This window comes from Wolffia australiana, chromosome 3 (genome assembly GCF_029677425.1).
Source record: "Wolffia australiana isolate 7733 chromosome 3, ASM2967742v1".
NCBI classification, from domain to species: domain Eukaryota; kingdom Viridiplantae; phylum Streptophyta; class Magnoliopsida; order Alismatales; family Araceae; genus Wolffia; species Wolffia australiana.
In genome coordinates this window covers 13,720,339-13,730,394 of record NC_135837.1, presented here as the reverse complement: position 1 = coordinate 13,730,394, position 10,056 = coordinate 13,720,339, and the positions used below count along the sequence as shown (strand labels likewise).

At 40.4% G+C, this 10,056-nt stretch overlaps 2 protein-coding genes across 2 annotated transcripts; one reads left to right on the top strand and one right to left on the bottom strand.

Annotated features, from left to right (window-relative positions):
• Positions 1 to 791: 791 nt before the first annotated feature.
• Positions 792 to 3,148, top strand: LOC144700972 (protein CURVATURE THYLAKOID 1B, chloroplastic-like). Its single transcript, XM_078572593.1, has 6 exons — positions 792 to 1,002; positions 1,591 to 1,712; positions 1,790 to 1,876; positions 1,959 to 2,021; positions 2,182 to 2,219; positions 2,912 to 3,148. The coding sequence occupies exons 1-6, from the start codon at positions 870 to 872 to the stop codon at positions 2,967 to 2,969; spliced, it is 501 nt and encodes a 166-aa protein (XP_078428719.1). The 5' UTR covers positions 792 to 869; the 3' UTR covers positions 2,970 to 3,148.
• Positions 3,149 to 4,516: 1,368 nt separating this feature from the next.
• LOC144700971 (phytoene synthase 2, chloroplastic-like) lies at positions 4,517 to 8,573 on the bottom strand. The gene is made up of 6 exons (XM_078572592.1): positions 7,897 to 8,573; positions 6,913 to 6,963; positions 6,348 to 6,520; positions 5,413 to 5,648; positions 5,132 to 5,324; positions 4,517 to 4,774 (listed from the first exon to the last, which is right to left on the bottom strand). The coding sequence occupies exons 1-6, from the start codon at positions 8,213 to 8,215 to the stop codon at positions 4,607 to 4,609; spliced, it is 1,140 nt and encodes a 379-aa protein (XP_078428718.1). The 5' UTR covers positions 8,216 to 8,573; the 3' UTR covers positions 4,517 to 4,606.
• Positions 8,574 to 10,056: the final 1,483 nt, after the last annotated feature.

Sequence of the window (10,056 nt, the reverse complement as noted above, 5' to 3'; positions counted from 1 at the left end):
GGTCTAAGATTATGATAGGAAGGAGAAACAGGGAAAATTTGATTTTTTCTTCTGAGATAGATAGATAAAAGCTGTTTATATGTGTATATACATATTTGATCTAAGATTAAGAGAGGGCAGGAGAACAAGAGAAAATGTCTTTTTTCAGTGAGATAGATAGATAGATAGAGAAGGAGAGGTTGAGAGAGAGGTGGACATGTAAATATGTTTGTATACATTTTATGTATAATACATATATTGTCTAAGTCTTTAAGATGGAAGGAGAACCAGACAAAATATGTGTTTGTGTGAGATCCACATTCATATCCCCTAAAATTCTGATAATAAAGGAGAACCATAGAAAACATGTGTGTGAGAGATAGATAGATAGATAGATAGATAGAAAGAGAAAGAGAGATTCACCCGTAAAAGTTTAATTTGCTCATATGGCCTTCTGTCCCATGTGCAAGGGACACTGTCCGGTGACGGGACGATGACGGGACGTGACGGCCTGTGACATGTGACGGTATTATGATGAACTCGCTCAAAACCCAGGGACGTGTGACGGGATGTGAGACGTGACAAACAATACGTCACAGTCTTGTCCGAGGGGGACAGTGATAGAGATAGAGAGAGATAGTTGGAGAGAGGGGGGTAGAGATAATAGTCTTCCATGTAATGATCCAGCTGGCATTTTCCTGGGCCCCACTAAAACTAATCTCCAATGAAAAGCAGCCACGTCATCATTATCCAGATTGGGAGATTTGCTCATATTTTTCAGCCTAAACCAAGAAAAAATAAAAAAATAAAAACTATACAGAAGAACAAGAAGAAGAAGAAGAAGAAGAAGAGAGTGCAGAGGCGAAGCTCTTCGATTTCAGCAGATCGCCATGGCCACCGCCGGAGCAGCTTGCTTGGGCTTCTCTCCGCCGTCTGCTTCACTGGGAGGAAGAAGCTCGCCCTCTCGCCATCTCCTTCCTCTCTCAAATCTCGCGGCTTTGCCTTCTCTCCGCAGATCCCACTGTAAGTTAGATTCCTGCTCCTTAGTATGTTGTAATGTCTCTGCATCATTTTTCTGATCTTTGATATTAGTCGCATTTTTATACTTTGATCTATTGGACTCCTTCGCACGGCTTTAGAACTCGCTGATTCGGCCAGAATCGGCGTTGTTTACTTACCCGGTAGATGAATCGAGTGTTGATGGAAATTCGTGAAGGATAAATCCTTTTTTTATGTGATTCTCGTGGGATTCGATCAAATACGGAGATCCTAATGTAAGTTAAGTACCAGCGCCTTAATCTGATGTAATGCCTTTGCCTCATGATTCTGATCTTTGAAATTAGTCGCATTTTTTGAATTTCATCTATTGGGATCTTTCCCTCGGCTTTAGAGCTCGCTGATTCGGCCAGAATCTACGTTGTTTACTTACCGTGTGGATGGATCGAGTGTTGATGGAAACTCATAAAGGGTAAATCTTTTTTTTTTGTCTGTATTTTCGTGGGATTGGATCCCATACGTTCTATTAATGTTTCGGGTATGCTTCAAACTGGGTTTTGGCATGATTCGGGGGGAAATAACCCGAATAACTCATCTCATCTGTGGGATTTTCAGGCCGAAGAACTGGAACAAACACGATTTCAACTGGTTCTTCAGATGGGTCCCTGGTAAGAACAAGAAGTGCTGCTGGGGAGGGCCCTGATTTTTCAGAAGTCTTGGCTCCCCTTCAAGAAACGGTAAATTACAATGCTCTCTGCCTCCAAGTTCCAGTACCATAATCAAATATTTAAAAAGTTAAAAATCTCTTCTATAGTGGGACAAGATTGAGGACAAGTACGCTGTTGCCATTCTTGGAGTATCAGGATTTATTGCGCTTTGGGTCTCCACGGGAATGATCTCGGTAATTCAGAGTGTAATTAAACTTCTATAATCAAATCCTCCCGCTGTGGTTGAAGTGTGTATTAAACTTGTGGTTTTTGCAGGCAATCGATAGGCTTCCAGTTATTCCTGGTGTTCTTGAGTTAGTAGGGATTGGTTACTCAGGGGTAATCATTTTATCCACATTTCTTAATGTCTTTGATCGATTATATAATTCACTTATTTCTCAATATCTTTGATTGATTGGAACGTTTAAGGACCTTTGAATTAATCATTGACTGTCCGTCCTGTGATTGTAATTGACTTTGTTTTTACGTTTTTTTGCAGTGGTTCGCATACCAGAACTTAATCTTTAAGCCAGACAGGTGCCGCCCTACTTAACACCTTCTATGAAACTCATTTTCTAATTCTTCACTAAGACAACCAGAGAGGCCAGATTCTTATATCAATTAATGGATGCTAGTTTCCAGGTCATATGCATTTCAAAAGTTAGAATTTTCCAGTGGCGTTATGAGAACCATCTCCAGCAGATGGAATATCTTTAAAACTGGGGATAAGTTTGGAGCGCGAAAGCCAGTGTCATGTATTGCAAATATCTTATTACGTCCTAAATTTGCAATCATAGACCTTTTGGGCATTGTGGTATTTCATATCTTGTGTTTAAATAGTAACTCTCTGTTTGGTGGGGTAGCCAAGAATGGAGAATTGAATTGAATTTGTCATTGACTGGGGACAATGACAAGGATGGCTCGCCATCATCCTCATCTGTGGCCAGAATGACAATGAGGAAATCATCATCGTCAAAGTCATCATCGCAGAATCATCATCTCAAAGAGTTAAAATAGAGATAGTGGCGAGAGAATATCCATTGGCGGGGACTGAGACCCTCGTCTCGGACCCTCGTCTTTCTCTTTGTGTATCCTCCCCCTAAAAGTTTTTTAAGTTTTCCTATCAAATTCACTCTGGAAAAGCTAGCAATATCCGGGTATTCAGTCTGTGTCACTTTCATGTTTCCTTAGATCTTTAAATTCACCTCCTATTTTACCATCTTATGCAGGGAAGCCCTGGTGGAGAAATTAAAGGGCGCCCTTGGCGATATAACTGGAAGCGAGTGAAGCTTCTTCTACCTTGAATCTACATCACGAGTTGAGGAACCCATTTTCAGAGAAGCGATAGCCTGTAATATCCTGTCTGAATCTCTTTAAACGGTTGAACTTGGTGAACTTCTTTCTACTCTTTATCTTGAATCTTAAATGTATCTATTGAAGATTACATCTCTGGTTTGCATTCACTATTTGCACATTGGCAATCTGGTTGACCACTGAATAGACCCCAAAGGGGCAAACTGGACATCTATTTTGTGCATAATTACACTGATATTACTTGCTTCCTGTGAGCAAAAATGTGTGGCCTTAATTATCTGTAATGATGCTCGCTAAATTAGTTGACTTATTAGAACATTATCATCTGCAAGACGATTGAATAGCCCCCCAAGTTCGAACTAGATGTCTGTCATCAAAATGCACATGACCTCTATTTTATGCATTATTACAGAAACAACCTGAAGATATGACTTTGCTGGTAACACTTTTCTTGTTTAGTGAGCTAAAAATGTGCAGTCTCTATTATTTTTATGATGTTCAGCATATAGGTTAGAGAAACAATCCAGATAGCCTGGCTTCAGAGGAAAATAGCATCTGTTTCTTGAAAAATTAGAGAAACAACCCAAAGATTTAACTATCCTGAGAGCGAAAATTTGCAATCTAAATTATTCAAATGATTCTCCGTGAATAGGTTACCTGTCCAAAGTTGAATTATCAGGGAAAGTAAAGTCGATGCATTTATATAGTTTTTTTGTCGTGTAATTTTTTTTTGCATACCTAATACCAAAATTATTGAAATCTCTTTTTGAAAAGGTAAAGATTTTCATGTCGTTGACTTTAATACTTTAATCAAACGATAATTCTCACAAAGCGTCTCTAATGCAAGGGAAGGAATACTAAGAAATATTCCTTATCTAAACCTTATCTGCCCTTCTTTTTTGCTTTCTAGAGAGAGCAAAAGAAAGAAGAACGAGTGAATGATTTGAGCTGACTGCCAAATAATCTCTCACCCATGATGACCATTTGGTTCTCGTGAGGTCCAAACACCCAAAAGTAGTAAACTTAGTTCTCTCTCTTTCTCAGAAACTCCAGAAACAGGAATATATATATATATATATATATATATTGAAATAAGGAATATAATTAAAATCTCAAAATAAAACTTGAAGAGCACCAAGTAAGAATCTTAATCTCCATATAAAGCAAAGATTTTTTCTTGCATTCTGGAACAAATCTAGACAGAGAGAGAGATGAGACCATGGATATACATAGAGAGAGGTAGTTTATCAATATAAACATAGAGAGGAATATATATATCAATATATACATAGAGAGAGATAATTACAATCTCAAAATAAACTTGAAGAACACCGAGTAAAAATCTTAATCTCCATACAAAGCAAATAATTTTTCTTGCATTTTGGAACACATATAGATAGAGAGAGACATAGATGATAGATAGAGAGACGAGGCCATGGATATTGATATCAATAAGACTCCAGTCTAAGAGAAAAAAAAAACGAACCCTAGTCCGAGCCCTTATCAAAACGCTCTTCAACTGGTTACAAAAAGAATCAGATTAACGATACCATTTCCCCAAAAAAGCATCTGTCGATTTACATGAAAAATAAATAAAAAATTCCAAGAGATCACAACCGATTCCCTGTCAAAGGCCTGGAGAGGGATCGAGCATAAGCAGCAGGCAGAGAAAGGAACTTCTTGGCCTTTCCAACATAAGCCCTCTTGCTGAAATTGTCATAGTCATTGGCTTCGATTGCATCAAGTATCTGCCGGTATATTATCAGTGATGCCCACACCTATGATCATCATGGCACCAACAAAGGAAATTTGGTCAAGAATTTATTAACACAGACAGCGATATAATCCAATAATACCCATATTAAAAATAACTTTTCTCCATGAAAATAAAGACCATGGAAAGATACAATTTGGTAATATTTTACACAAAAATTTTCATTCCGGTCTTCTGAAGAAGAATTTATCTTATGAGCTTATTCACAAACATGCGATCGAACCAAACAAACCATAGTTTGTTGAGTTCACTTGCCGACAGACATTGTTTGTAGAGACAAACAATGAGCTTCCCATCCCTAGTTATATTAAAGTTCAGGAAATTTGATTTAAATTTCAATCAAGAAAGTATAGAGCTATACCGGCCATCGGCTGGCAGGACTGAGCTCCGAAATTCCTATTTCTGCCTGATCAAAGAACATTCTTGCTCGCTTGATCTGACCTTTCATGAAGTTCCTCCATTTGTCTGTGACCTTTCCTTGGAAAATGTCCTCATTGGACAAGCCAGCTTGAGCAAGCTCATCTTGTGGGAGGTAAACTCTCCCTCTCCTTGCACTGAAACAGGAAAAAAATGTTGAAGTTTAGAAACTTTAATCGACTTTATTTTAAGCTAAGAAAGTTTAATCGATCGACGGAGTCTTACTCTTCGCCGACGTCCCTTAGTATATTGGTGAGCTGATTGGCAATTCCAAGGGCTAGAGCTGAGTTGTACACACTCTCTGTTGAGAGTTTTGAATCCGCTGCAATACCCATCACTGGAACACTCATCAGCCCAACCGTGCCAGCCACGTAGTAGCAGTAGAGATAGAGCTCGTCAAAATTCATGTATCTTGATTTCCTCAGATCCAGCCTCATGCCTTCAATCATGTCCTTGAAGGGCTGTAAGAAGAGGAAAATCGCATGCTTATTTACATCTTCATATTAAAATATTTTTCCAGAAGCAAGTTGGAAAAAATCAAATATGAATAAACATCTTCCATTCAAAGTACGTGAAATATTATACCAACCATCAATAAACCAGAAACCCGAGCTTCCAAGGGTATTGATAGAAAATTTGATGTAGGTTCTTATTGATGAAGGGGTTTTCTAAGAGGAAGAGAGAGAATAAAAGGTGATAGAAAGATTGATCAGAGACGAGGGAGCGATTGGTCAAGGAGAAAGATTGGAGGGCAAGAAGATGAAAAAATATTTAATAATCAGCCCTTCAATGAAGAGGCCTGCCAACTATTCAAAAATAAATAACCAAAGCACCCCTCACTGGATGAACAGACTAAGATGCCCTTCGGAGGGAATAGGGTCCTATCAGGAATTCAAAGGAAGATTGAACACATTCTTCAACTATTTTCTTATAGTTCATGCGGATCTCCCCATCCAATTAAAAGTTCTATCAATTAAAGAAATCATGAAAAACTGTGCAGATATATCCTACAGGAAAGGTAACCATGCACATTATAGTTAAACCAGGTGTATTATTTTAATTTCGCTTTCTTAAGATTCCTATCCAAGAATCCTGGGAATTCCTCATCTTTCCAATGGACTACAGTAGAAAATTTCCAATTTCTATGAGTCAAAGCTCACCTGGATATCAACGGGGAACTTTGAGACTGTGTCGGTTAGAGCTGCGTCGTACATGTCAAAAGGGCGACCCTCAAAGAGATCAGTGAGCCTCTTCTCCCACCTATCCAAAGCAGTGGGGGTGATGTGAGAGGCGTTTGGGCCGTCCACAAGCTCATCAGTCCGCCTGCACCAAACTGTCCACAGAAAATAAAAATCCATCAGAAATTGGCCCTTTATTAATGCATACTTAGGAAAGAGAGGGATGGGAAAGGAAGAGGAGGAACAATAAGAGAACAGGAGAGAGAGAAAGAGGAAGAATAATAGACAGGCAGAGAGAGAAAGAAAGAAAAATAAAAAGATATATATATATATATATATATGTAGAGGGAAAGAAAGATATGTAGATAGAGAGAAAGAAAAAATAAGCGATAGAGAAAGAGAAATTGAAAGAGTGAGAGAGCAAAAGAAATAATGAGAGAAAGAGACACAGAGAGAAAGAGAGGAAGACAGGTGGATAGCAAGATGCTAAAGCAAGAAAGATAGAGAGTTGGAGAGGGAGGTCAGATATGGATAGCGAGGAACACACCGTAGATCGCCCAAACTGCTTTTCTTCTCTCAGGGGTCATTAGCAAGGTTCCTGAAAATTTTCAGACAGAAGAAATCATGAGCATCTAGATTCATCTGAATAATAAGAACATAGACAAAAACAACATGAATATGTACAGTAGATCCGGCTCACAAAGTTGAAGAAAGAAAAACATAAGATTAAGGTCCGAATGCCAAGGGTGCTTATATCAATGTTCCTAAATCTTTTAGGACATAAAAACCAACACGGGCTTCTACGTTTGATCCAATTTTCACAAGATGGAGGAAAGAAAATATAGAATTTTTTCCCTTCTTTTCCCAAGGGTTAATGCAGTTTTATTTCCATTTAAAATATCAACCTGAATACCCACCCATCAGAATATTTTCAGACTTTAAAAAATAGCACGAACATCTCCATTTGATCCAATTTACATGTCTGGGAAACCAAAAAAAAAAATCGTAGGCCTGAAGAAATTATTTGAGTATCCACGCTACTTGATGTTTTAAAATCAAATAAAACAACATGAAGTGCAACTGTTATCCTACCCACATTGAGAAAAGGAAATAAAAATAGGAGATGAAGGTCTTACATCAAACTGAACACCCATACCCCTAAATTAGAAGAAACTCCATCATGAACATCTATTGTTGACCCGATGAACATGAACACCATGAATCTAAACTCCCATCCCCCTTAATTTTGAGAGGCAGAGAAAAACCAGCAAGACATCCAATATTTGATCGGTTGATTCTCACGAAGGAAGAAAATGTCGAAGGAAAAAAAAAAGAACAGGAGATAGAAGTTCTGAATTACACCGCTTTCAAGACCCATAACCCTGAATTTGTTAAAAAAAAAAAAGCATGAGTCTGAACTCACTAGCAGGAAATCCTAGATTAGACACTTTGTAACACCAGAAAAGAAAGACAAAGAAAGAAGAAGAAGAACACGAACTAGTCTAAGAAGATGAAAGATCTGAAAACCCACCTAGATAGAAGGTCTTCGCATACTCAGCACAAACTTCACCGCAGCGTTCGTAGGCCTCTTCAAGAACACCAGAATCAACCAACGTCGTCCCAATCTCAGACTCCCCCTTCAATCTCTTCTTCTGATCTCTGACCAGCGCCGCCTGCTTAAGAACAACGTCGTAGACTCTCTCCTCAGAAGACCTCCACGGCGTGGCCACCAAGCTCGCCGAGACTCTCCTCCTCGTTCTGACGACCTTCGCCCTCTGCCCAACTCCGCTGCTGCAACTACAACAGCCTTCGTTGGGCATCACCACCCAGACAAGAGACCCAGACGCCATTTTTGAAGAAAATCAGGAAAAAATCGTTCTTTTCCCTCTTCCTTTGCTGGTTCTTGTTCGTCCTGTTCTTGGGTTTGTTCTTATGGGAAAGAAGAACAGGGGGGGAGAGGCGTGGGAGCTCGTGGGCCACTTGGGTGTGCTGCGCTTTTTTGATCGCGTTTGCTGAATGGGATTTCGGGAGCCACCAGAAACGCGGGGTTGGGATTTGATTGAGAATTTGAGATGTGGGTGGGGGCCGTGGAGGGGGTCTGGCGATTCTTCTCGTGTGGTCTGGGCTTTGGGTCTGCTTCCGAGCCGTGGAATTGAGAGCTGGGGAAGAGTCGAAGACTGCCGGGGTGGGGGAGTGGGGGGGTAGATAGGATTGGAAATTCTCTGCTGAAATCTTTGGGCGGACAGGAAGTTTGGTCCGGATTGGATGCTTTTAGTGGGACCAGAAAATTCGCATCTCTCCTCTTCTCTTCTCTCTCTCTCTCTCTCTCCATTTCTCTTTCCATCTCCATCGCTCTTTCTATCTTCATCTCCATCTCTCTCTCTCTCCATTTCTCTTTCCATCTCCATCTCTCTTTCTATCTTCATCTCCATATCTCTCTCTCTCCATTTCTCTTTCCATCTCCATCTCTCTTTCTATCTTCATCTCCATATCTCTCTCTCTCCATTTCTCTTTCCATCTCCATCTCTCTTTCTATCTTCATCTCCATCTCTCTCTCTTTCTCTCCATTTCTCTTTCCATCTCCATCTCTCTTTCTATCTTCATCTCCATATCTCTATCTCCATTTCTCTTTCCCTCTCCCTCTCTCTGTACATCTCTCAGTCTCTCTCCATCTCCCTCTATCTGTACATATCTCACTCTCTCTCCATCTCCCTCTCTCTGTACATCTCTCATTCTCTCTCCATCTCCCTCCCTCTCCCTCTCTCTTTGTATCTCTCTCTCTCCGTCTCTCTTTCCCTCTCCATCTCTCTCTCGATTTCTCTTTCCCTCTCCATCTCTCTCTCCATTTTCTTTCCCTCTCCATCTCTCTCTCTCCCTCTCTCTGTACATCTCTCATTCTCTCTCTCTCCCTCTCTCTGTACATCTCTCATTCTCTCTCTCTCTCTCCCTTTCTCTGTACATCTCTCATTCTCTCTCCATCTCCCTCCTCCCTCTCTCTTTGTATCTCTCTCTCTCTCCGTCTCTCTCCTTCTCCCTCTCTCTTTGTATCTCTCTCTCTCCGTCTCTCTTTCCCTCTCCAACTCTCTCTCAATTTCTCTTTCCCTCTCCATCTCTCTCTCCATTTTTCTTTCCCTCTCCATCTCTCTCTCCATTTTTCTTTCCCTCTCCATCTCTCTCTCCATTTTTCTTTCCCTCTCCATCTCTCTCTCCATTTTTCTTTCCCTCTCCATCTCTCTATCCCTCTCTCTGTACATCTCTCATTCTCTGTCCGTCTCCCTCTCTTTGTACATCTCTCATTCTCTCTCCATCTCCCTCTCTCTGTACATCTCTCATTCTCTCTCTCTCCCTTTCTCTGTACATTTCTCATTCTCTCTCCATCTCCCTCTCTCTGTACATCTCTCATTCTCTCTCCATCTCCCTCTCTTTGTACATCTCTCATTCTCTCTCCATCTCCCTCTCTCTGTACATCTCTCATTCTCTCTCCATCTCCCTCTCTTTGTACATCTCTCATTCTCTCTCCATCTCCCTCTCTCTGTACATCTCTCATTCTCTCTCTCTCTCCCTCTCTCTGTAAATTTCTCATTCTCTCTCCATCTCTCTCTCTCTGTACATCTCTCATTCTCTCTCCGTCTCCCTCTCTTTGTACATCTCTCATTCTCTCTCCATCTCCCTCTCTCTGTACATCTCTCAT